At 44.6% G+C, this 27,050-nt stretch overlaps 1 protein-coding gene across 3 annotated transcripts in view; it reads right to left on the bottom strand.

Annotated features, from left to right (window-relative positions):
* ME1 (malic enzyme 1) overlaps nt 1-26,544 on the bottom strand; it is a 328,911-nt gene extending 302,367 nt beyond the window's left edge. For 2 of the 3 annotated variants that reach the window (XM_033939568.1, XM_033939570.1), the window contains exons 1-2: nt 26,349-26,471; nt 14,469-14,738 (exon numbers count right to left, since the gene is read on the bottom strand). In XM_033939568.1, coding sequence (XP_033795459.1) covers nt 14,469-14,594 — 126 coding nt within the window. In that variant the 5' untranslated portion in view covers nt 14,595-14,738; nt 26,349-26,471. Of the gene's footprint in view, nt 1-14,468; nt 14,739-26,348; nt 26,472-26,524 lie in introns of those variants that run through there. The other variant, XM_033939569.1, reaches the window with a different exon arrangement.
* Nucleotides 26,545-27,050: the final 506 nt, after the last annotated feature.

The raw sequence follows: 27,050 nt of genomic DNA, 5'->3' as shown, positions 1-27,050 counted from the left end.
GAAACGATTCCCCCAACCCAGCAGAAAAGCGTCTGCCTCGAGGCGGAGAGGAGTGTAGATCCTGGAGCAAAACTGAGGCAGCTTGAAGTTGTGGGGGGCTGCAAAGAGGTCTATCTGAGGCGTCCCCCACTGTGCAAATATCCGATGAAGGGGTTTGGAATGGAGCGTCCATTCGTGAGGTTGGAGAAGACGACTCAATTTGTCTGCCAAGACATTGTCCTTCCCCTGAATGTAGACAGCCCTGAGGAAGGTGTTGTGGCGGACCGCTCAATCCCAGACTCGAAGAGCTTCCTGGCAGAGGGAGGCCGAGCCCGTGCCCCCTTGCTTGTTTACATAATACATGGCGACCTGGTTGTCGGTGCGAATTAGGACCACCATGTCGTGAAGCAGATGTTGAAAAGCTTGAAGAGCATTGAAGATGGCTCTGAGCTCCAGAAGATTGATTTGATGGAGTCGTTCCGCACTGGTCCAGAACCCCTGAGTGCGAAGACCATCCAGATGAGCTCCCCATGCATAGTTCGATGAATCGGTCGTGAGAACTTTCTGGTGGGGAGGAGATTGAAACAGCAAACCTCTGGATAGATTCGAAGAGGTCATCCACCAGAGAAGAGACTGCCGAAGAGCAGGAGTGACTACAATGTGGCGGGACAATGGGTCGGACACCTGAGTCCACTGAGATGCCAAGGTCCATTGAGGAATTCTGAGATGTAGTCTGGCAAAAGGCGTCACATGAACTGTGGATGCCATGTGACCCAAGAGGACCATCATGTGTCTCGCTGAGACGGACGGGCGAGAAGACACCGACTGGCAGAGTAGAAGAAGAGCATCCATGCGCTGAGGAGGAAGGAACGCTCGAAGTTGGATGGTATCCAGGACCGCCCCGATGAAGGGGAGAGTCTGGGTGGGCTGAAGATGTGACTTGGGAAAGTTGATCTCGAAGCCCAAGTTCTGCAGAAAACAAATCGTAGTCAAGGTCGCCGAAATGACCTCTGGGGCCGACGGGGCCTTGATGAGCCAGTCGTCGAGGTATGGAAACACCTGGAGACCCATGTTCCGGAGTGCAGCGGCCACCACCACCAGACACTTCGTGAAGACTCTGGGCGAAGAGGAAAGGCCAAATGGAAGCACTCGATATTGCAGATGTAGATGTCCCACCCGAAATCTGAGGAACTTGCGGGAGGCCGGATGAATCGGGATGTGAGTGTAGGCCTCCTTGAGGTCCAGAGAGCACAACCAATCGTTCTGCTCGAGGAGGGGATAGAGAGAGGCAAGGGTCAGCATACGGAACCGCTCCTTGACCAAAAACTTGTTGAGGACTCGAAGGTCCAAAATGGGTCGCAGATCGCCCGTCTTCTTCGGAACCAGGAAATATCGGGAGTAAAACCCTTGGTTCTGCTGATCTAACGGGACTGGCTCGACGGCCCGAAGCCGAAGCAAGGCCTGAGCCTCCTGGAGAAGAAGGGCGGTCTGCGTTAAGTTGGAAGGATACTCTCTTGGAGGGTGGTCCGGGGGGACCCGTTGGAAATGAAGAGAGTATCCCTCTCTTACGATGGTAAGGACCCAAAGGTCTGTGGTGATTGACTCCCATCGATGACAAAAATGATGGAGACGACCCCCTATGGGAAAAACAGGGGAAGACAGAACGTTGGTTATGCTCCCTGGAAGAGAGTCAAAAAGGCTGAGTAGCCTTGGGTGCAGCCGGCATCTGAGGCTTCTGCTGAGTCTTTTGCGGAGGCTGTCTCTTTGCAGGCTGTCTCGCAGGAGGAGTCTGCCTCGGTTGATAACGCCGCTGGTAAATTTGAGGCGGTCTAGAGGGACGAGACTGCTGAGGCTTCGGTTTAGGACGCAGAATAGACTGAAAAGACTTTTCATGGTCCGACAGCTTTTTAGTAACAGTTTCTATAGACTCATCAAATAGATCAGCTCCTGCACAAGGTACATTTGCAAGTCTGTCTTGGAGGTTCGGATCCATATCGATGGTTCGAAGCCACGCCAGGCAACGCATGGCAACCGAACATGCCGCAGCTCGAGCCGAGAGCTCAAAGGCATCATAGGAGGATTGCATCAGTTGAAGGCGTAATTGGGACAGGGTCGCCACCACCTCTTCAAACTGGAAACGAGCCTGAGCATCGATGAAAGGAATGAACTTGCGGAGCACCGGCAAGAAAAAATCCAAGTATGAAGAGAAGAAAAAGTTGTAGTTGAGCACTCGAGTCGCCATCATCGAGTTCTGATAGATACGTCTACCAAACTTATCCATCGTTCTCCCCTCTCTGCCCGGAGGCACGGAAGCATAGACTTGGGAGGGATGAGAACGTTTGAGAGAGGACTCGACTAGAAGGGACTGATGAGAAAGTTGAGCTCCCTTAAACCCCTTGTGGTGAACGATGCGGTATCGAGCATCCAGTTTACTGGGAACTGCAGGCAAGGAATACGGTGTCTCAAAACAGCGCATGAAAGTCTGGTCCAGCAGCTTGTGTAGAGGAAGCCGAAGTGTCTCCGCCGGAGGGTGAGGTAAATGCATGGTGTCCAAATACTCTTTAGAATATTTGGACCCAGTGTCCAAAGTCACATCCAAGTCATCCGCCATCTGTCGGAGAAAGGATGAGAAAGACAGTTGGTCTGCCAAGGCCGGCCGACGAGACGGACTAGAAGACGTGGAAGCCTCAGGGTCCATGGAGAGCTGAGATCGGCAAGGAGAATAGGAGGCAGATGGTTCCTCATACTCTGGCCCCTCCGGCTGGGACACATCCGACGAGGAGTATCCCAAACGCTGCATCTTCTTCTGCGGAGACACCTCCGAATGACGGGAGGAGTGCCGAGAAGAGTGCCGAGATCGATGCCCCTCCCGGTGACGGGACGGAGAACGAGATCTTCTATGCATCGATTGATCCTTCGAAGCCTCAAAGGAATGGATAGGGCTCGATGCAGTGGATCGCAGAGGTGGCAGAGATGCGGATTCACGCAGCGCCACCCATGTCTGGTATGGAGTGCGGAAGAACTCCTCCTGCGATGCAGTATGCCCAGGACTACGATTATCAGGAGCCGCCCTAGCACCCTGTTGGCGTGGAGGTGTAATGGGCTCCAAAGGTGGCATCTCAGGAAGGGAAGCCCTCCTGGAGGATTCCGCCACCCTCCGCCGATCCCCCTCGTCGAGCAGAGAGATCGAACGACGAGGAGGAGGGGGAGGGGGCAGACCGCCCTCTGAAACCGAGGTCGGAATCTCACCGTGAATGTTGGCGATAAGCCGGGGTCCCATAGTGCGCATAAGCTCGACAAACTGAGCTTCTAGCAGGGATCGAAGCGAAGCCGATATGGAGGGATCCGCACCGAAAGGGGGTCCTCCTGCATGGTCTTCGCGTTCCTTCGTGGCCAAGTGCTTCTGCTTGCTAGCTTTAGGCACTTTGATGACCACGGGAGGGACAGTGGAAGGCGGTACCTGAACCGAGGAGACGGAGGCAGGTGCCGATGCTGAACTCGAAGCTGAAGCCGGGACAAACGATGCAGGCTTCACGATGCTCGATGCAGGAGTCGCAGACGTAGGTTTCGAATGGACCGGCGAAACCTCAACAGCCGCAGTAGCAGAGATGTCCTTGGCAGTCTCCATCTTGAACATCGACTCCCAGAGCAAGCAGCGCCGCTTAAACGAGCGCGCAGTGAGCGTGGAACAAGGCCGGCACGATTTCGGAACGTGTTCCGGACCAAGACACTGAAGGCAGCGTCGGTGTGGGTCCGTCAGCGAAATCGCACGCTGGCACTTGCTGCACTTTTTAAAACCGGTGATTGGTGGGGACATAGGCCGGAAAATCGACGCTGCAAGGTCGAAGCCGCTAGGCCGCAGCCACGAGGCCGGCCCGGCCGAACCGCCGGAAGAAATAATTTTAAGTTTTGTTTTTTTTGTTTTTTTAGAAAAATAAAGTAAAATTGAAATAAAGTCAAAGAAATAAACAGAAACGCGGGTAAAGAAGGCAAAAAACTGAAATTCAGTCAGCGCAGAATGAAGACAAACTTCTCAGCTCCGCGGAAAGAAAAGAACTGAGGAGACACGCCCGGTACATCGGGCGGGAAGGCACTGGCGCATGCGCGGTGCGGGCATCTCGAAACTTCTAAGTTTCTTCAAGCAAGACATGCTTTCAAGATGTCCGTGTCGGGGCTCTGTCGGATGACATCACCCACTAGTGAGAATACCTGCCTGCTTGTCCTGGGATAATATTGTTTATGGAAAGCTTCTATACCTCTACTAATGACTGGGGAGTCAATTCAGAGCGGTTTACATGAGCTTCTGTAATGGTTTACATGAGTTTCTGTAAAGGTGTTACAATACAGAGTTAGGGTTTTCTGAGATGCCAGACATATTTTTACCATAATCAATCATCCTACGTATATACACATATAATACTAGAATTGTGTACGATGTTCATACTAAATCCTACTTATTTGCATCTTAGATTTACATACATCCTGTTAATTCTAGTTATTTGTACTTTGTTTTTGTTTTTTTTATTTGTTTAATCGTTTGTTACAACCATAACAAATTTACATACATATACATTGAGGCAGGAAATCAAAATAAAAGAAAAAGAGGAAACTTGGGGAAAAAAAGCAAGATGGCGCTCGAGCAAGACGCGAGTTGAGGGAGCTCCCGTCGCTTTGGAAGTTTTTTCCTCTATCCTTTTGCCTTATTATTCTTAAGTACCTGCGGAATGCCCAAAAGACGGGGAAAGCCGAGTGGCAATCCTCCAGCGGCTCCGGGAACCTCAACGCCGCGGCAGACTGCGATTACAGCGTTCGCAGTCCATCAAACTTCGGCGGGTGTTCCTGTTGCTGTGCAAGGGGAAGTGTACAGCCTAGGCAGCGATATTTCGCTGAGCCCGCCTGGACCACATACTCCCCCCATGCCTGGAGATACTGAGGCGGGACAGACGAGTCTGGAGGACTCACCGATTGGTGAGGAGCGTTTCGAACGCCCAGCTAACCCGGATGTCAGCACGTTGTCATCGACTCAAGCTCTGGAGCCGATGCAGGTGGGGAATTTTCTCTCACTGAGAACGAGTGGTGGTGAGGGTGAGGGAACTCGCGGGTTGACCCGCGTAGAAGGAGCCACTTTCCAACAGGCTGATCTTTACCCCCTCAAGCTACTTGTGAAACCGGCAGCAATGATTTTGGATTTGATTTGGACCGCGATAGAAAACCTACATGCGGTATGTACTAACTTTGTTATAAATACTTTAAATTTATCTGCCAAGATAACTCATTTGGAGACCTCTGCTCAACTTCAGAAGGAAGAAATATCTAAATTGGAGAAAACAACAAAACGAAGACTATGCTTGTTAAACAAACATCTGACAAAATGCTATTAATGAGAAAAATTGAAAATTTGGAAAATCAACAAAGGAATTTAAACTTGAGATTTTTAAATTTTCCTATTGCTAAATATTTTTCTCCTTTAGAACTATTTAAAAAATTTTTGGTAACGGTGCTGAAAGTTCCAGACTCTAACTTACCCCCTGTACAAAAAATTTATTATTTAAAAAAGATTACAGAGGATACTCAAGGGGAAAAGACTGAGTTAGATGACTCTGCATTATTGGAATCATCTGTGATAGAGGTGCAAGGTCGTGCTACTTTGGTAGTCACGCTTGTGTTTCTACAAGATAAAGAAATGTTACTGAAATTATACTTTAAAATGAAACAGGTCTCCTATTTAGGTGAAAAGGTGAATATATTTCCAGATGTATCTAAATGGACTCAATCTTGCAGGAAAGAATTTCTTACATACCGTACAAGAGTGGTTTCTTTAGGGGCAAGTTTTCAGTTAAGGTTTCCTTGTAAGTGTTTTATTTCCTATCAAGGAAATAAGTATATCTTTTTTGAACCGGCCCAATTGGGTTTTTTCCTGGAAGGTAAAGGGCTTTCTACCGTGGCCCAGACTGAAACTGAAACTGCATAATGTGGTCATAAAATGACAAGAATGATGTATGTTCGAGCTTATTTTCCTTTTATTATATATTTAGCTTTTTGATCCTTGATTCCCACAAGGAGGTTTATTAAGCTTTTTTCTCCCTCAACAGGTGGACTATATTTAAGAGATTTTCTTCTTCTTCCTTTTGTTTCATATTCATTTGTTTTATGATGAATTGAAAAAGATGTATTCAGTATTCCTTGTACAATTCTGTATGTAATTATTTGAAAATATAAATTAAAAAAAAAAGAGGAAACTTGTCCTTAAATCATATGCTAGTCCACAATATCAAGGCTGATACAGCTTTTAGGAGGATAAGAAATCAAATTCAAAGGAAAAAAAAATTTCTTACTTATTATTGCATTGGGAGTGGGACGAATCTTTATTTTTTTGCTTTCTACCATTTCTTCAACCATCACATTAGTCTCCACAACTTCTATCAAATGTTTATCTTTAAGAAACATTTCTAAATGGGATGGTTTCACAAATATATATTTATTCTTTCCATAGGAAACCATGAATTTACAGGGAAACTGTAGGTAGAAAATTGCCCCCATAGCCAAAGCACGAGGCTTTAGCTGCAGGAACTGCTATCTCCTTATTTGAGTTTGTTTGACTATATCCAGAAACACTTGCAATTGTTGACCACAGAATTTCACCTACCTTTTACCAAAGTAAAGTTTTATAGCCGGTTTCTCCCTCTCTGTCCTAAATATGACTAGAATGTAGCATGTTTTTCAATAATTTCCTTAAAGGAAATTTGATTCATCTGTAGATATGGTAATGAATAGATTAATAGATTACATAAGGTGTTTGTACAGGTTACTAGTTGGATACATAATAAAATAGAATTTCAGTGTTGCTAAAACAGAACATTTGTAGGCTGTATTCCAACTTCAGTATCATCTCTTGAATTATGTGAGCAGAATATTAAAATTTCACAATAGGTTTACTGCCTGGGGTAATTTTAGATTTCATACTTTCATTTAAGTCCCATATAAGATCAGTTGTGAAAGACTAAGGGTTTTTTAAGGTTGCTTTTGTTGAGGAAATTGAAATTTATGCTATAAAAGGCATGTTTTAGGTCTGTTTTGCAAAGTCCATTTTTAGCTAAACTTGATAACTGCAATTCAATGTATTTGGGACTTCTGCAGCCAATTAGACTATTACAGTTTGTACAGCATGCAGCAGCCCACTTGGTATCAGAGATTCCACAATTTCTGCATTTTACATCTATATTAGCCAAATTACATTGTTACCTTTTTGCGAACGAGTGACATTTAAGCACATTACTATTTATTGAATGTACTGCCAAGTTAAACCAAGCCAACAACTGAGATATGATAGTGCTCATTTGCTAGATAATCCATCAATTAAAATGAAAGTGGTATCTTCTAAAATATGTGTAATTCATATTTGATATGCCTACCTTTAAACAGCAGCTAAGTCATATTTCTTTGCATAGGTATTTGGAATAATTAAGGTAGTCAATAAAAAGATGATGTCCTTACTTTGATAATATATTTTCCAGTAGATAGGTGTGTCATTCTAGGCAAGCGGGTTGTCTCCCCATGGCCGCGAGCCATCTGCAAAGAAATCCACTCTGGATTTTTTCTGTGTCCCTTGTTCGTCACTGTGAGCTCTACTGCCACTTGCAATTAGTACTCAAGCATGCTAAAGCTCCAATCGGATATGTGAAGTAAGGACAAAGAGGGGACACCCCAACAATACAATACAACTGTTCTGCTTTAACATGTAATGAAATAGCAAAAGCCAATAGCATCAAAGGAGCGCAGGTAATATCTCTGGAGAAGCTAAATATAATAGACAGAATTCTTCAAGGTCCAATGGGCTGATTGGCATCCAAGATGCAACTTGGAGAAGCATTAACAGAATGAAACAGTAGGCAGGCGCAGGAAGGACAGGGCGCTTGTCTAGCATGACACACCTATCTACACGAAAATATATTATCAAGGTAAAGACATAATCTCTTTTACCAGTGCAATAGGTGTGTCATTTTAGACAAGTGGGATGTAGAAAAGTAGTCCCTGACATCCAGGGTAGGCTGACTGCGCCGGCTCGCAATATGCAGGAACCAAAGGCAGAGTCCTCACATACTACAACATCCACTTGCAAAACTTGGCAAATGTGCATAGTGTGGGCCAAACTACTGCTCTACAGATCTCCACTGGGGAGACTGCCCAAGCCTCGGCCCATGACGACGCTATACTTCTAATTGAATGCGCTTTGACAGAAAACTGGGGACTGTTTTCCACAGACAATGTAGGTTGAGAAAATGACCTGATGGAACCATCTGGGGATCGTGGCCCTGGAAGCAGGCGCGCCACGCTTGGATGAATGAATTAGCATAAACAGATGGTCAGAGACTCTAAACTTGTTGGTGACCTCTAGATAACAAAGAAGCACTCTTCCTATGTCCAGCTTCATCAAAATATGGACCTACTACCTAGAACCTGTAGTGGTAAACACAGACAAACGGACCTCCTGAATTACATGAATTGCTGAAACTACCTTCAGCAGAAAAGATGGAGCGGTGTTCAAGGAAACTCTGAAATTCTGAGAAAAGACTTTCTACAAGAAAGAGCCTGGAGTTCTGAAACTTGCCGCGCTGAAGTCACTGCAACCAGGAACACCGCCTGAGGCGTCAAGTCCAAGAGGGACACTTTAACTAGAGGCTCAAATGGTGCTTTGGAAAAGTCTTCGAGAACCACGTTAAGAACCCACGAAGGGAATGGTGGCTTGATCAGTGGTCTAATGCTGAGAGTACCGTTCAGAAATCTGGCAATGTCTGGATGGGATGCTAGCATAGGTCTACAGTCTTAGAAACATAGAAACATAGAAAAATGACGGCAGAAAAGGGCCAAAGCCCATCAAGTCTGCCCACTCTAGTGACCCTTCTCCTTGATTTTGCTCACCACCCCCTGCCCTTACCTCATTAGAGATCCCACATGAATATCCCATTTATTTTTGAAATCTGCCACGCTGTTGGCCTCAATCACCTGCCGTGGGAGTTCATTCCAATGATCGACCACCCTCTCAGTGAAGAAATACTTTCTGGAGTCACCATGAAATTTCCCTCCCCTGATTTTCAGCGGATGCCCTCTGTTGGAAGAAGGTCCCATAAGACGGAAGATATCCTCTTCCACCTCGATACGACCCGTGATATATTTAAATGTCTCGATCATGTCCCCTCTCTCTCTTCGTTCTTCAAGTGAGTACAGCTGCAATTTATTCAGCCTTACTTCATACGGAAGATCTTTGAGCCCCGAGACCATCCTGGTGGCCATCCGCTGAACTGACTCCATTCTCAGCACATCTTTCCGGTAATGTGGTCTCCAGAATTGAACACAATATTCCAAATGAGGTCTCACCATGGACCTGTACAGTGGCATTATGACCTCTGGCATCCTGCTGATAAAACCTCTACGGATACAACCCATCATTTGCCTTGCCTTAGAGGAAGCCTTTTCCACTTGATTGGCAGTTTTCATGTCCTCACTAATGATTACTCCTAAATCCCGTTCTTCCGTGGTCCTAACTAAGGTCTCACCATTTAACGTGTAAGTCCTGCACAGATTTCTTTTACCCAGGTGCATCACTAAAACAAGAGAGCCGGGCAACCTGGACCCGACGTTAAGCCACAGGGGAGGTCCTAGGCAAGGCCCACCTGGAGAAAGGCTAACGCCACCGAAACTAGAGCTGAAAACGGCTTCACACGCTCTTGAATGCATCAATGATATAAGGTTCTCCACGCCTTAGCGTAAGCAGAAACTGTGGTTGACTTCTTAGACTTAAGAAGGGTGGCAAGGACTACATCTGAGTAACCTGGATGCACTAATGCTTCACGTCCCATAGCCATGATGTAAAAGAAACGTAATCCAGGTTCTCCACACATATTGGACCTTGGGAAAGCAGGTCTGAATGCACCTGAGGCAGTAGCCCATTTGAAACTGCATCAGATCTGAATACCACGGCCTGCGAAACCAAATTGTAGCCACAAAATGAAGAGCCACAATGCTTCAAATGACCCAGCTTATCATATGTCGGGGAGGAAAAGCATACAACACAGTGTAGAGCACAGTTCTTCAACCGCCGGTCCGCAAACAAAATCTTGCCGGTCCGCGAAGGATTCGGTCCCCGCCGCAACGAAAGGCCGGCGTCAGCTGACTTGCAACTTCCTGTTGCAGTCGCTGTGCCGGGACTCCTGCCTTCGCCGGGACTCCTGCCTTCCACCGCGTTTGCCTCCTGCCTTGTCTCCGCACCTCCAGACCAGCAGCGGCAGCTGTGTATGCTTTTAACTTCGGCACAGAGCTGCCCCTAATCAATAGTTTAGCGCGGTTTCATAAGGCAGCCTCGGGGCCTTTGCTAGGCCGGCCCACATCGCATCATCGAAGCGGGCCGGCTATCAAAGGCCCCGAGGCTGCCTCATGAAACCGCGCTAAACTATTGATTAGGGGCAGCTCTGTGCCGAAGTTAAAAGCATACAGAGCTGCCGCTGCTGGTCTGAACTCTTGGGCCGCTGAAGGAGGGCAAAAAGCAGCTGTCCTGGAGGTTTCCCTTCCTCTCGCCTTTACAGGTTCCTTTTTTCCACCTTTTTTTTTTTTCCTTCAAACGGCAACGGGCCCCAGCATCGACATCAATCAAGTAAGTTCCACTGTCAATCAAGCGGTTCTGCTCGGCCAAAGCTTCCCCTGTGACATGAGCCACCCTCAGGGGAAAGAAAGTGACCCACAAAGGTGAGGGGAAGGGGGGCAGATGATGGAAGTTGGGGGGGGGGGAGAGAGAGAGAGAGAGAGAAGGGGCAGATGATGGAATGGAGGAGATGAGAGAGAGAGAGAGAAGGGGACAGATGATGGAAGTGAGAAGAAGGGAGAGAGAGCAGAAGGCAGATGGATGTCAGTTGAGAAGGGAGAGCAGATGCTGAATGGAAGTGGGGAAAGAACACATACTGGATGGAAGGAGGAGATAAATAAAGGGGGAAGAAAATAGTAAGATAATGGAGGGGTGAGGGAAAGGGGTGACAATCTGTGTGTAGACACAGTGAAAAGAGGGAAACGGGACTAAATAGTATGAAAGAATTTAATTTAGATGGAGGCAGAAAATAGAGAAGGAAGACCAGAGAAGAAAAGGGAAGAGAGAGCAGAGAATGATCAGATCTGAGTGGAGGAAATGAGAAGAGAGATATGCTAAAAACCACAGGGGGGAGGGAAGGATAGAGATGCCAGACCATGAGGGGAACAGAAGGAAGATGATGGATGCTAGACCAAATTGGGGGGTGGGGGGGGGGGCAGGAGGAGAGATGGCAGGGAAAGACAGACAGTGAATGGAAGGGGCAGATGCTGGACTGAAGAGACAGAGAAGGTTATCATGCTGCTGTACCGGGCCATGGTACGCCCTCACCTGGAGTACTGCGTCCAGCACTGGTACTTTAAGAAGGACACGGTACTACTCGAAAGGATCCAGAGAAGAGCAACTAAGATGGTTAAGGGGCTGGAGGAGTTGCCGTACAGCGAAAGATTAGAGAAACTGGGCCTCTTCTCCCTTGAGCAGAGGAGATTGAGAGGGGACATGATAGAAACATTCAAGGTACTGAAGGGAATAGACTTAGTAGCTAAGGCAGGGAGAACAAGAGGGCACTCTCTAAAGTTGAAAGGGGATAGATTCCATACAAACGTAAGGAAGTTCTGTGGTAGAAAGCAACATATTTATTTGGCTCATAACTTGCTGGCGCCCGTGAAAAAAGTTTGCTCACAACACCCGCCCGCTTAGAGGGAACACTGGTGCTGACATATAAAATAACTAATGTTATGGGCTAAAACTTAACAAACAAAATACATACATATAAAATAATTTTGTTCTGAGTTAAAACTTACAAGAATTGTGAGGGTAAATGGGGAGAAAGTTACAATGTTTAGATAGAAGAGAAGGAAAAACATATAAGGGAAAGACGAAAAGGGGGGGTAATTTTAGCTGCTTAAATAAAAAACGAAGAGTAATGTGCTAGGAATCATAAGCATCTTTAAAGAGAAATGATTTTAGGTTTTTTTTAATAGAATTAAATCTTTTAAATCCCTGATGTATTGAGGTAAGAGATTCCATGAATGAGGGGCCATAACTGAAAACATGTCGTGCCATCTGGTTCCTATAACTTTTAATGAGGGAATGGAGAGAAGATTATAAGAGGTCGAGCGGAGAGATCGTGTCGTGCTATAGGGAATTAGCCACCTGTTGATAAATTGTGGTTCATTAAAACTTAAGGATTTAAAAACTAAAAGCAGTAATTTAAAAGTTATGCGATGGCTTACCGGAAGCCAATGAGAAGTTATCAACAGGGGGATAACATGATCATATTTTTTAGCGTTGTGGATCAATTTCACGGCAGTATTTTGTATCAATTGCAGCCTTCTTTTTTCTTTTTGGGTAATGTTGATAAGGAGAGAGTTACAGTAGTCTATTCTGGATATTACTAAGGAATGAATTAGAATATTGATGGATTCTGGTTGTAAGAATTTAGCGAGAGAACGAATTAAACGTAATTTATAAAAGCAAGCTTTGACAATATTACTAATGTGGTTGTGATAGGTAAGTTTGTCATTGATCATTACGCCTAAAATTTTTAAAGTAGTAACCAGTTCTATTTCGAAATTATTGATAGAGATTGGGGAGTTTAATATTGTGTCTTTTTTCCAAGAAAAGAGCATTGATTTTGTTTTTTTGAGGTTTAAAGCCAATTTATTTGTGCTGAGCCAGTCTTTTATAGTTACAAGTTTGTTGTTAATAGTTGTAATGTCATTTTTATTTTCAGGATCTAGTGGATGAATGAGTTGGATGTCATCAGCATAGGCGAATGCTGTAAAACCTAGAGACTGAGTTAAATTTAAAAGCGGGGAGAGGAATATATTAAAAAGCAGGGGGGATAATATTGAACCTCCCGGGAGCGCTATATTAATCCCATGACAGTCGTGGCGTAGCCATCTTTTGATCTTGAGATGCGGTTTGCGTCCAGTTTAAAGGTATGTCCCTGAGGCTTCTTTTCTTTAGTTGTTTATGGAGCCGTGCAACTTTTCCAGTTTATTAATTGAAGTTTTGTCTAAATTCTGGTTTCAGTGTGATCGGATTGCTATACACCCTGAGGCAGCAGAGATGTGAAACGCTGGCCATCGTCGGTGTACCGATCAACCAAGTGATAAGTGGAAATTATCCTCTATCTTTGCACCATAGTCCTGCTTTAAGTTCACTATTATTGGGAGCTGGTCTGGAGGTTTTTTGCCAGTGAGGTGCTCGCCCGACCACCTTGGACCACCATTGTGGTGGTGGAAGGGTTTCAATCTGAGGCTTTTTCCTCCAGTTATTTGAAACTCCCTTTATTGGAACTATAGCAGCACTAACTTTTTGTGACATCCCATTCATATTTCTAGTGAAAGTGTTTGCTATAACGTTAAAAATAGTTGTAACATCAGTTAATTCAATTTTTGAGAAGTCTCTAAATGAAATTGTTTTATAATTAGCTGGTAATAGATTTGATATGATTTGTTGAAATGTAAAATTACAGGATATAAGATAGTGGTCCGACCAGGGTACTGGATGAACTGAAGGATCAGAGTATTTGAAAGGAGGGGAGTTAGGTGTAAGTATCATGTCAAGAGTATGATTGACAGGAACTATTCTGTTTTGAAGGATGAGGGGAAAGAAGGATCTAAGAAGAAAATAACAGCTGCAAAAGCAGCTCATCAGATTTTACCGCAAAGTTTTAAGAATCTAGCCCTGTGTTATCTAGGTCAATGCTTCTCAACTCAGTCAGGTTTCTGGATATCCACATTGAATTTGCATAAACTTGACTTGCAAACACTGCCTCCATTATATGCAAATTTCTTTCATGCATGTTCATTGTGGTTATCTTGAAAACCTGACTGGCAAGGGGGTACACCAGGACCAAGTTGAGAAACACTGATCTAGGTCAACACCTTTCTGCTCTTGTCTTATCCCAGCAATGATGTTTTGGAAAGTTAGCTAATTAAGAACTGGTCCTGTAACCAACACCCTTTTCTAGAATATAAGGAAGTAGAAGTGAATCTGCTCTGCATGTGGGAAACCATTGATGACATATGCAAAATTGAATTCCCAATTCCCAGTCATATGAAACAAGCAGCTAAATGATGGAACAAGCTGAAGCTTGCTGAGCAGTGACTCTGCAAAAAATTTAAGTTTTCAGTTGTGCTGCAACTCCCTTCCTTGCAACAAGCAGTTAACAAATGGGTGGTTTCACTTTTACGAAAAGTTGGGGGCGGGGGGGGGTTCAACTACAAAGATGAGAGAAACAACTGAGCACATCCCATACAAATCGGACAAGGTTCTCTTCTGACACCTCTACTGCAGTACCTCCACCTCCACAAGTAACCCTTACGAACATTATCACTAGAGAGTGTGCTCATAGCTGTTTTGACTTGTGCAGGAATTATCTTAAAAAAATTTTTTTTAAGTGTACCTTATTGAGGTATGGATTCCGGGTAAGATCATAGCCTCTCTTTTTGGTGTAAAACAATGTTCTGCCACCAGATTTCTCCAAGCCTTGACTTAAAGACACCTTCTTTGCACCTAAAGCTTCAGACATCTTGGGAAATATAGTGAGTGAAATTTTCTCTTAAATTACAACTGGGCTTGTGTGAAAAGTGCACAAATCTCCAATCTGATGCAGTTCTATGGCAGTTCAGTTGCAGTGTCTTCACAGCAAGCATTCACAGCAATATTGACAAATCTGAAATACAAAATCATGATACAATCATTTTGAGGTTATTTTACCAAGCAATTATTATAGACAACTAAAACAGCAAAGTCTGAAGAAGCAAGCACACAAGTAGAATCTGGGACTGTTAAAGATAAAGTTGACCTTGTCCCTAATGCACAAATATCAAAGAATAATGCTATGTCAGACATGACATTGAAGAGTATGTTTGGATATGATATTAGATACCAAGGACTAGTAAGCCTTATGTCAGTGCCAGGCAAACTAGCAGAAAGTATAAGGAACAAAATACTCAAAAAAAAGACCTGATTTAATTGTTTGGACAAGTTCCTAAAAGAAAAATCCATAAACTATTAAGATAGGCTTGGAAAAATGCACTGCTTGTACGTGGCTTGAGAAGCACTGGCATAAGAACCATAAGATCTGTTTTTCTCATTTTGCATTCTGGCAGGTAACTGTGATCTGGATTGGCCACTGTTAGAAATAGGATATTGGGTTTGATGGACCTTCAGTCTACTACTACAGTACTACTATTATTTCTATAATGCTACCAGACCCATGCAGCGCTATACATCAAATACACAAGAGACGGTCCCTATTCAAAAGAGCTTACAATCTAATTATGACACATTGGACAAGAATGTTATGTATATTGGCATTAGATCCCTAGTGTGTGTCGAGTTATCCAGGGACAGCAGGCAGATATTCTCACACATGGATGACGTCACCGATGGAGTCCTGATACAGACACTTCAAAAGTTCGTGATAGCCTGCCCCGCACATGCTCACCCGATGCAGGGCGTGCATCTTCTCAGTTAAGATAAGCCAGCTAAGAAGCCAACCAGGGGAGGTGGGTGGGTTGTGAGAATATCTGCCTGCTGTCCTGGATAACACCTGTTACAGTAATTTACTGAGCTTTAGAGAAGGACACGGTGAGTGATCCTCGCGGGTGGGCTGCAGTTTGCCCGCGGGCCATGGAGACTCTATAGCCAAATCGCCGCAGACACGGGAACAAAACTTTTCACCGCCCACAAGAACGGTGAAAAGATTTGTCCCCACAGGTAAACGTACCCCCTTCTTTGTGACCGCGATTTATCGTGACTGATCTTCAAGCTTCTCCGGCAGCCATGCTGTCTCCAACTCTCCATCACCAACTTGTGCCGTTGCCGCATTGACTCCGCCCCCTTTAATGTACTGGCTCCTGATTGGTCACTTCTTCCTGCTCAAGCAGTGAGGGGATCAATCACTACTGCCACACATGATTTGAAAACCCCATTTAATGGGTTGTAGTGGTGCAGCAGTAGCGATTGGGAACATTTCAGAGCTGCTAGCAGGACAGGTCACTGCCTGGACTGGAGTCACTGCGGACTTGGAGCTGAAACTTCGTCGGCACTAGAACTAGTTCTAAGAGGTAAGGTGAGCCGCATCACTACACTTTCCTTCTGCTTGCCTACCCACGGTTCCCGGGGGGGGGGAGGTTCATTTTTTGCTCTGGTCGGAGTCCAGTTGAGCTGCTCTTGCAGCACGGAGCTGGTTCTTTTTTTTTTAATCTACTAGTGTATCCATTCCCATGGGTTACTGAACACATTATCTGTATTTCATGCTGGATTCCTCCTCTGCAGCAAGTTCAGCAGTCTTGCAGCAGCTTATAGAGGACAGACACTGTTTTCGAGTTTCGAACACGTGGTGGACGGTGACGGGGCGGTGATGGTGACGGGGCGATAAAGGAAACGGCGGTGACGGGGCGGTGAAGAGAACAGTGGGCCGGGGACGGGGCAGTGATGGGACAGATTTTTTTCCCCATGTCATTCTCTACTGAGCTTTATCCCAGGACAAGCAGGCAGCATATTATCACACATGGGTGACCTCCAAGCTAACTAGAATGGGATGGTGGGAAAGTTCACCAAAATAATAATAAAAACTGGCTGAAGTGCCCATCCCGTCTTGAGAAAAACTCCAGACAATAATAAGAGGTGAATGTGTGACCTGAGGACCAAGGGCAAGCTGTACAGAATTCCTTAACAGCAGTAAATTTAAGGAAAACTACAGAAGCTGCCCTAGCTCAGGCTTTATGGGATGTGACCTGACTCACCAGGTGCAGACCAGATTGAGCAAAACAGAACAAAATATAGGCAACCAAACAGGGAGAAACCGGTTTCTGAGAAACAAAATGCCCCCAACTTGTTAGAATCAAAGGAGAGGAAGAGTTGGGGAGAAGTCCTATAAGTGTGTCCTGGTGATGCAAAAAGCCAAGCACACTTATAGACCAGAAAGCACAGTTATTTACCGTAACAGGTGTGTCCAGGGACAGCAGGCAGCTATTCTCACATATGGGTGATGTCATCGACAGAGCCCAGATGCGGACGCCTCACAAGCAGACTTGCTTGAAGAAACTCGAAGTTTTGAGTCGCCCGCACCGCGCATGCGCGAGTGCCTTCCCACCCAGCATAGGGCGCGTCTCCTCAGTTCAGATAGCTAGCCGAGAAGCCAACTAGGGGAGGTGAGTGGGTTGTGAGAATAGCTGCCTGCTGTCCCTGGATAACAACAATCGATTTCCTCATTTAAACCATTTGGAACTAGGGTATTCAGGACATAAATCCATTTTTGTTCTTTTACATTCAGAGCTTTTTTATAATCACCACCCTCACTGTGCAAAGGTATATGTGGGCCGAACTTATAGATCAGTCAAAACACGTCTAAACGAACATAAATCCAGAGTTAACACTGAGACGGATACAACCCCAATAGTAAACCATTGGAAATGTATGAATCACTCCTGGCAAGACATCAAATGGCGCATTATTGATACTGTACATATAGGGAAGGAGGGTGGTGATTATAAAAAAGCTCTGAATGTAAAAGAACAAAAATGGATTTATGTCCTGAATACCCTAGTTCCGAATGGTTTAAATGAGGAAATCTATTGGATGTCCATAATTTAATAGAAATTCAACAGAAACTTAACAGTAATTTAAAAGGGATATGAAGGTAATTTTAGAATTCCGTTTATTATTATTTTTATTATTTACCTTTATATATAAAAACCTTCTATCTCGTCTGATCTTCGGGAATTTCCCGCTTCCTCTCTGAAAGCAGTTCCGGTGGTGTTTGAATTTAAAACCAGAACTGACGACAGACGCCATTCTAATATGATATTCCATTGAGAGGAGCAGCAGCTTTAAAGCACGGTAGTAAGTTAAATGGGAGTTAGACCCTGGTTAAATATTAGAAGTATTTATGCTTAATAATTGATAATTTTGTTCTTAGACGTTACAACAGCTCATTTTTGTGTTATTCTCACGTTTTTTTAGATTAAGGGGAAGCCTCAACCCTGATGAAAAATATTTGAAACATGTGCGTATTGGCAGAGGCGCTCCAAACTATTTATTGTACTGATCAAGATAAGTATTCACAAGACTAACTTTAACTGCATAATAATAAGAAAAAGATATAAAATAATAACAACAAAAAATTACTTAATGTTGATCCTTTGACGATCGGTAATTGTGATAAGCTTCACATATACCTAATAGGCTTTTGTAGCCCTCTGAGGATCGGATATACTGAATAAAACATATAAGGAAGAAATTCTTATGACTGGAATATGTGTATGGGTGTATAATCATTGAAACCAGTCTATGAATAGCCGATGACACTGAACTAATTATTAGTTAACATAATGAAGACAGAATTTACACATGGTGGTATCCATAAAGCCAAGGGGAAAAGAACACAGCATGTATACGTATGCTTAAAGGGCCAAGGACCTACTGTATATGGATGTATGCTGCCTCAGAGTCAAAGGGCACATCATCATTGCCCCATGCCTCCCAGCATTGCTAAGCCTGCCAACTCTCACAGCCTCATTTCATGCACATGGAAACAAAATTCTTCCACTTCCCATCATCACTGTTCCCAATGGCATTCAGCAGCGAAGATTCACTAAATTTGCATGTGCCCATCGCTGGTGATAATGATGGGCACATGCACAGAAAAAAAGGAGGAAAAAACTCCCCAGAAATAATAATAATAACTTTATTTTTATATGCCGCAATACCACAAACAGTTCAGAGCAGTTTACAGAGGAAGAGACTGTATACAGACAGCGATATTACAAAAAACTTCCAAAATTACATTAGCATGGTAAGATAATCAAATTTTTCCTGGAAGTATTTTAGACGTACATCAAGGCAGAAATGGACTCAGAGGAATTTATCAAAATGATAAGTTTTGATTGACTTCCTAAAAGTTTGGTAAGAAAGTATATTTGAGATAAAGTTTATTCCATTTGCCTGCTTTTTATAAGTTGTGAATGATTCGCTCGATTTCTAAGTTTCTGGAGCAAAAATCACTAAATATATTAATCCACTCTTTAATTATTGCAAAACTCGATTACTATAACTTTATTAAGTATCACACAAAAAGAAAAGAAGCGTCTTCAGATAATTCAGAATACTGCTGTTAAACTCATCCATAAAGGTAAAAAATATGATCATGTAACACCTTTTCTGATTAAATCTCACTGGCTCCCAATTAACCATCGTATTACTTTTAAAATTTAACTTTTAGTATTTAAAACCCTTTCCACTAATGAACCTCAATTCATTAATAAATTACTTATCCCTTATAGCACGTCGTGTTCTCTCTGGTCCACTAACCAAAAGCTCATAGTAGTTCCCTCTTTGAAAGTTATTGGAACTCGACGACATGATGTTTTCAGTGATGGCTCCGCAACTTTGGAACACTTTGCCTCAGCATGTAAGAGAGGAAAATGATTTGATTCGTTTTAAAAGTAACTTAGAGTTTTCTTTTTAAAGATGCTTTTAATTTTTAAATTATGCCCAAATTTTATATTAGTTTTCTTCTTGGTTCTCACTCTTCCCTTCCTAATGTTCTTTCCATATATGGTTCTCCTCTGTACTTTAAAGCACTGAATTGTAATTCTGCTCCTTTTTACCTTGTGTATTGATTGGTCTGTAAGTCTATTTGTCTAGCCCACTATTTTAAATTTTAAATGGTATGTCTAAATATATGCTTATATTTTTATTAATGTTGTATCTCACTTAGTAAAACTAAATAAGTGATTCATGAAACTAAAATACAACTTGAAACTTGGAATGATAATGCTCTATCGAGAAATCTCTTGTAGATATAGCCCTTCAAGGATGGAAAAGCGAACAAGTAGGCACTACATGTACAAGTTGTGCCTGGAAATTTGAAATGATGAGATAGATAGATTGGAGATGAACCTGTTATGGTTTTGAAGCAAAGGCAAGCAAACTTAAAAATAACCTTTGCTTCCATGGGCAGCCAGTGTAGTTTTTTGTAATACAGATTTACATGATCCGATTTCTTGAGACCATAGATGCAGCATTCTGAACAATTCTCAGTCGTTTGATTGTTTTCTTAAAGTATTCCAAGTACAGTGGTACCTTGGTTTACGAGCATAATTTGTTCCAGAAGCATGCTCGTAAACCAAAATACTCATATATCAAAGCGAGTTTACCCATAGGAAATAATGGAAACTTGCTTTGATACATTCCCCCCCCCCCCGAGGCCAGCGGCGCTGCTCTATTCCCCCCCCCCCCCGAGAACTGGCATTGCTCCCCCCGAAGGCCCCCCCCCTGCGATCCGGCACACCCCCCCCGGCCGTGTTCCGGCACACTCCCCCCCGCCGCGACCTGAAGTCCCCCAGACCCACCCGAACCCGTTTCTTACTTTCAGCTAGGCCTCGGCACCAGCACCAGCATGTCCTGTGTGTTGGTGCCGGTGCCCGAAGATTGGCCTCCTCTTCTCTGCTAGGCCTTGAGCATCTGCGCATGCTCAAGGCCTGCGAGTTCACGTTCTCGCCGAGATTCTCAGAGATCTTCGGGCACCGGCACCAACACATAGGACATGCCAGTGCTGGTGCCGAGGCTGAGCTGAAAGTAAGAAGCGGGTTCGGGTGGGTCTGGGGGATTTCAGGTCACAGCAGGGGGGTGCTGGATCGCGGTGGGGGCGCTCGTAAATCGAGCCACGCTCGGTTTCCGAGGCGCTGATTTTGCGAATGTTTTGCTCGTCTTGCAAAACACTCGCAAACCGGTGCACTCGTAAACCGAGGTACCACTTTATATAATATTGCCATAGTCTAAGATACCTTATTTTTCGGTCCATAAGACACACTTTTTCCCCCTCAAAAGTAGGTGGAAATAAGGGTGCGTCTTATTCAGCGAATACTGCACGCCCCTCCCTGGTACTTTTATGTAATCCTGGCGGTCCAGCGCTGCATCAGCAGGCTCCCCTACTGGACGGCCTGAGTCCCCATCTGCCGTGGCAGTGAGAGACAGGCGCGAGCCCCAAGCGTGCCTGCCTGGTCCCGCACCGCCGCCCGAATGTCCAGTGCTGAATTGGCAGGCTCCCCATCTGCCGCTTAAGTGAAAGGCAGGCACAAGCCCCGAGCGCGCCTGCCTGGTCCTGCAACGCTGCCCGAATGGTGCCGTTGATTCTGGCGAGACTCGCAGAAACTGACGGCACCATTCGAGTGGCGGTGCAGGACCAGGCAGGCACGCTCGGGGCTTGCTCTTGCCTTTCACTTCCACAGCAGATGGGGGAGCCTACAGATGCAGCACTGGACATTCAGGCGGTGGCACAGGACCAAGCAGGCGCGCTCGGGGCTCGCACCTGCCTTTCACTTCAGCAGCAGATGGGGGAAGCCTTCCGATGCAGCACTGGACATTCGGGTGGCGGTGCAGGACCAGGCAGGCATGTGCCTGCCTCTCACTGCCGCAACAGATGACAAATGGTGACTAGTGGCATAAAATTGCTGATAAATGAAGCACAGTGATTGTGCATGTGAATAGATGGAAGACTGATAAACTAATATGCATATGTGTGTGAAGGATATGCATATAAGAGACTATGTGATTATAAGCCATGAGTAAGCCATGGAAAGGCCATGGATAAACCGCTATATAAATGAAAGAAAGAACAAAGTGATGTGTGAAAGTGACAAGAATGAAGTAAAATGGGTTTTGTGATATGTCACAGTGATCAGTACTAACCATGCTCGCGCCTGCCTCTCAATGCCGCGACAGATGGGGACTCGGGCGGCTGTCCAGCAGGGGAGGCTGCCAATGCAGCACTGAACCTCCAGGATTGCATAAAGGTACCGGGGGGGAGAGGCGGGTCCTACAGAAAGATACCGGGGAAGGGGGCCCTCCTGCTGGAATTACAGTCAATTAATCACTAATTTAAATTTACAACAAATGTACAGCTGAGGCAAGAGGCCTTGTGCTGGACAGGTGAATTGCTTTAAAAAATATAAAAAAAGAAGAAATAAAAATGTAAAGATATTAGAGATGTGCATTTTCCAAAGCTGAGCAGGAAACAGAAAGACTTCCCTGCCTGCCCTGTGCCCTGTCCCTCCCTGCTTGCCAGCCACTAGGCACTGCCCTGTGCCCTGTCCCAGCCTACCACTAGACCACAAGAGGGGGGACAGGGTACAGAGCCTGGCAAGGAGTGTGGGGTTAGGTGCAGAGCTTGGCAGGGAGAATTTGGTTCAGAATGGGTTTTTTTTCTTGTTTTCCTCTAAATCTAGGGTGTGTCTTATGGTCAGGTGCGTCTTATGGAGCGAAAAATACGGTACTTAAGATCAAAGATTGAACCAGCAGTTGAAAAGAGAAGAAATCAAAATAGTATTTAATGGTACGAAGTTTCCATAAAGTGAAAAAATATTTTTTAACCTGAGAGTGTGATCTTCAAAAGTCAAGCTTTGGTCCAAGATGACACCTAGGATTTTGATGGTAGAATTAATTGGGTGGTCTGACCCATTTAATCTCAGAGAGGTATTCATGATCTAGTTGTTAGGACTTGCCATAAAGAATTTAGTTTTATCCAAATTCAGTTTTAATTTAAATTGCCATATTGTTCTACCTTAGTAAGGGCAGATGAGATGAATTGTTCTGTCTCTTGAATCAGTGAGGTTATGGGAATAATAATTGTAATGTCATCTGCGTATATATATGATTTCAATTTTAAATTGGATAACATATTTCCCAATGATGCCATATAGACACTGAAAAGTGAAGGGGAGAGTGGGGAGCCCTGTGGAACTCCATAGGGATTACACCAAGCTTGAAACAAAGTTCCTTCACTGTAAACCTGGTAGGCACGGTTTTTTAAGAAACTCATGAACCAATTTAGTACCTGTACAGAAATGCCAATAGAATCAAGGCATCTAAGCAAAATGTCATGATCAACTATTTTCCCAGGGAAAATAAATGGAAAAGATGATCAGTCATGGAAGCTAAAATTGTTTCGGTACTGTACTATGATTTGTATGAAAACCAGACTGAGAGTTGTGTAGGACAGTGTTCTTCAACCACCGGTCCGCAGAAATTTCCTTCCGGTCCACAAAGCCAGCACGTGCATCGGGCCCGCAACAATGCCATCTTCGGGCCGGCTCCCTCTTCTTCACTGCTGCAGTGCACAAAGCCACGGGCAGCGACTCCTACGGGCATCCTGCACCTGAACCAGAAGCCTTCTTTCTGTCACAACATCAGAAGGAAGGCTTTCAAATGAGGCGCAGAACGCGCGAGCCACTGTCCACGGCTTTGTGCACTGCAGCAGTGAAGAGGTAACCGGCCCGAAGATAACACCGGGGGCGGCATAAAACGGCCAGGTGGGAGCAGGCTAGAAAGTATGTCACAGCATGGAGGGAGGGAGAAAACAAATTTCCCTAGCACACACATGCATAAAGTAGGTGTATATAATACAGAGAGGCATATTCTAAGTTGACCTCCTAAATTTGTGTCAAACTGAATTTAGAAGCTTAAAAGTTATCCTTATAAACTGAGACCTGACATCCATTTGCCTAGATTTATTAATTTAGTGATTGAATTGTGTCAATTTTGAGAATTTACATCTGCTATCTGCATTTTGCACTGTTCAGGAAGAAATGCATTTGTTTCTATTTCTCTGGGGTTGTACTGCATGTAGAGTCTTGCATCTTAGGGTTTGTTTGCATATATAGTACTTTTAGTTTTTGATCCCGTATTTGCATAGTGGTTATCTGTGTTCTGGTAGGAATGAATGTTGAGAAGCATACAGTGTGCTATTTTGTGGTTAACCATTATGTGTTGTTAATAAGATTATATTGTGTGTATATATGAAATTCAATGGAAAAAATAGTGTTACAATTAGTACTATTGTGAGGGCAGAGATGAGTGAGGTCTGGCCCACGACTTAGCCCAGGGTTCTTCAACCGCCGATCCACGAACCGATACCAGTCCACAAAATAATTATTTTATTTCCGTCGGTCTACATGTGTAAAAAGGTTGAAGAACACTGGTGTAAGATGTTGAACTTCTCTAAATATTTCATGAGATCGATGTTAACCAGTCCTTCCGTTACTTTAAGAAAAAATGGTTATGTTGGCTGTCAAGGAAACGGAATCTTTAGAATTTTTAATAACAGGAGTCACAAGGATATGACTAAGTTCCGCCGAAAATATGCCAGTACAGTAAACCCCCGTGAATTCGCAAATCGTGGACTCGGTAATTCACGGTATTTTCTGACTGCCTCTTCCTGGTACTAAAGTCATGGTTAAACCAATCAGGAGCTGCTTTGACACGCTATCTGGCGTATCAAAGCAGCTCCTGATTGGTGTAACCATGACTTTAATACCAGGAAGAGGCAATCGGAAAATGTGCCCGGCTTCGTAAGTACAATTTAAGCACCCGCTGGTGCCCTAGCTGCCCTCTCCTGCCTTCGATCAGCTGAAAAACCGTATTCGCAGTTTTCTGAAATTCATGGGTGTTCCTGGAATGGATCCCCTGTGAATTTGGGAGGAGTACTGTACACATGCATAAAGAAACCCAATTAAAGAGTTCAGCCTTGAAGGAGATAGGGACTGATTTCATAATAGTCGGTGGACAGTTATCCAATAGGCAATTGGATTTTACATATTTTAAATATAGTTAGAGAAATTGGTTCCAGTCTGGATTTTCAAAATGATTCCAGATCATATCAACAGCTGAACTTTCTTTTCCTAAAGGAATTAGAGTGATTGGTAAATCTAAGCTTGAACCTACAAGAGACAATTTCAAATTATGAATTTTTGTAACAAAATAGTTGGTTAAATTCGCAGCACCGGCGAGGGGAAAACCCATTTTGGAAACTGCGGACCAGCTGGGTGGAGGGAATCCATGTCCCTCAGATCATGCATCTACATGGAGGTAAGGAAGGCAGCGTGGGGGGGGGTTGTATGGCAGCAGGGGAGAGTAGGCAATTAGAGAATGACACAGTGACAAAATTCATCACTGTTCCCGTCCCCGCGGATAACCGCGGGAAACCATCTTCATGTCATTCTTTAAGGAGAGAGGGAAGAATCAGAGTATGAATGGCCACAACCACTGACCCACAAGATTTGCTTTGAAGAATGCTGGTGTAGAAGGATTGGGGTTGAAATAGATACTAGAAAATGACATGAGATTATTTCCTGTGGTTATCCGCGGGGATGGGAACGGTGATGAATTTGTCACCGTGTCATTCTCTAGTAGGCATCTCTCCAGCTGCAAGAGGGGGATCATCGCCGCTGCAGGGGGGGTTGTTTGTAGTGGAAGAGATTGGGCACCTCTCCAGCCTCAGGGGAGGTTGTTGGTTGGCAGGAGAGAATCAGCATCTCTCCCGCTGCAGATGGGGTGATGTCGCCACCGCTGCTGGGGAGGGGGTTTTGTGATGAAAGGGGAGAGAATGAGCATCTCTCTCGCTGCATCACAACAAGGCTTTTTAGAAGTCTCTTGACACTGCCATGCTGGGGTTTAAAACAATGCAGTCACTTTACCGGCACCCCTGGACCAGTCGATTATTTTTGTAGCTAAGAGCCGACACTGCTTTTAGAAAATGGCTCGGCAATTTTTAAGAATCCACCAGGAGGGCTCATTTCAATGTTGAAGAGCCAATTTGCATGTCATTTTCAGAAACTGCTAAAAACCTCGCTAAAGACAGAGATAATCCGTTTTGATAATCCGCCGCTAAAATGCGTGCAGGCTAAACCGGCGGAAAACAGTTTAGCGACGGTGTTAAAGTTTTGAGAATCCGGGCCTCAGTTTTGTATGTTCCAATACAGGTAGGGTAGATCCGATCTCTCCAGATAATTTAAAAATTCTAAGACTAGTACCTAAAGCAACTAGGAAGATCAAAAAAGCACCAGCGAAAGAAACGTGATTCGAACAGAACAAGGTTCCAAGATGAAACACTTTAACACAAAATAACTCCCTTGGGGGGGGGGGGGGGGTCAGAAAAAGAAGATTCTCTGACGATTCATTTCAGAGCCATTGGAGATAGCTAGTTAAAAGTGGCACAAAGCTGAGCAGATACGAGGTAACATCCTGTCACATCCCACCCTGCCGGGCGGCGGGAAAAAGGGGAACAGCAGAGTGCAATCCCCCCCCCCCCCCAACGTCTTCGCCAGCAGCTGAAAGCTCCACTATATATATATATATACACGCTCACACAAACAAACAGCCCCACCTCCCTCTTCGAGCGAGAGGCAGCTCAGATTACACTCAAGCAACAGCGCCTTTCCTCCACACAGCTAACTCCCGTCCCAAAGCACTAGTTTCAAAACAACTGACCACCAACCTTCCTCGAGGCAGGCAGGTGGCCGCGGGAGCGGGAGGAATGGATTCGACAGGCTGCGCGGGACAAACAGAGCAACCCAACTCCGCCCCGCCCACCTTCCCCTAACACCCGAGAGGACTCCGCGGATTGGCTGAAGGAGGAGTAGACGAGGCCGGGGAAAGAAGGGAAAGTTCCACCTCTCAGTGTTATCAGTGGCACCGGTTTCTCGCCAGATTGGTCCGCATTTGAAGGCTGGCAACGAGATATTTTTCGGTATTGGTGGGTTGCAGTTGGGGTGGGGGGAGGAAGCCTTTATTGGTTCTCGTGTTCTCATACTATCTCCTAAGACAGTGTATTCCAAGCCTCGTTCTAGTGCTACAATGGCCTCTCTCGGTGCGTTCCAAGCCTCACACTGGAGTTATATTTGTCCTTTTACTTCTTTCCAGCGTGTTTCATCTTTTTAGTCCTGAACCCATAGTATATGGTTGGTTTGTTGTTTGAAGGGTTTATATTACTTAATGCAGACACTGCCATTTTTACGGGCTTACTTTCAGGCAGTCATTTGTTTGGCACAACATAGGAAATACAGTAGTAAAATGACAGTTTTGCTCAATGAGCCCCGAGTACACACTTCGGTTACGTTAGCTACAGGCTTTTGCTTATTTAGCCCGTATGAATAGGTCACTGTCTTTCAGGGTACAATCTCTTTAAGGATTCTTGGGC

Source organism: Geotrypetes seraphini, chromosome 3 (assembly GCF_902459505.1).
Source record: "Geotrypetes seraphini chromosome 3, aGeoSer1.1, whole genome shotgun sequence".
Taxonomy (NCBI): Eukaryota; Metazoa; Chordata; class Amphibia; order Gymnophiona; family Dermophiidae; genus Geotrypetes; species Geotrypetes seraphini.
Note: the sequence above shows the minus strand (reverse complement) of the source record. Positions and strands in the feature narration are given on the sequence as shown.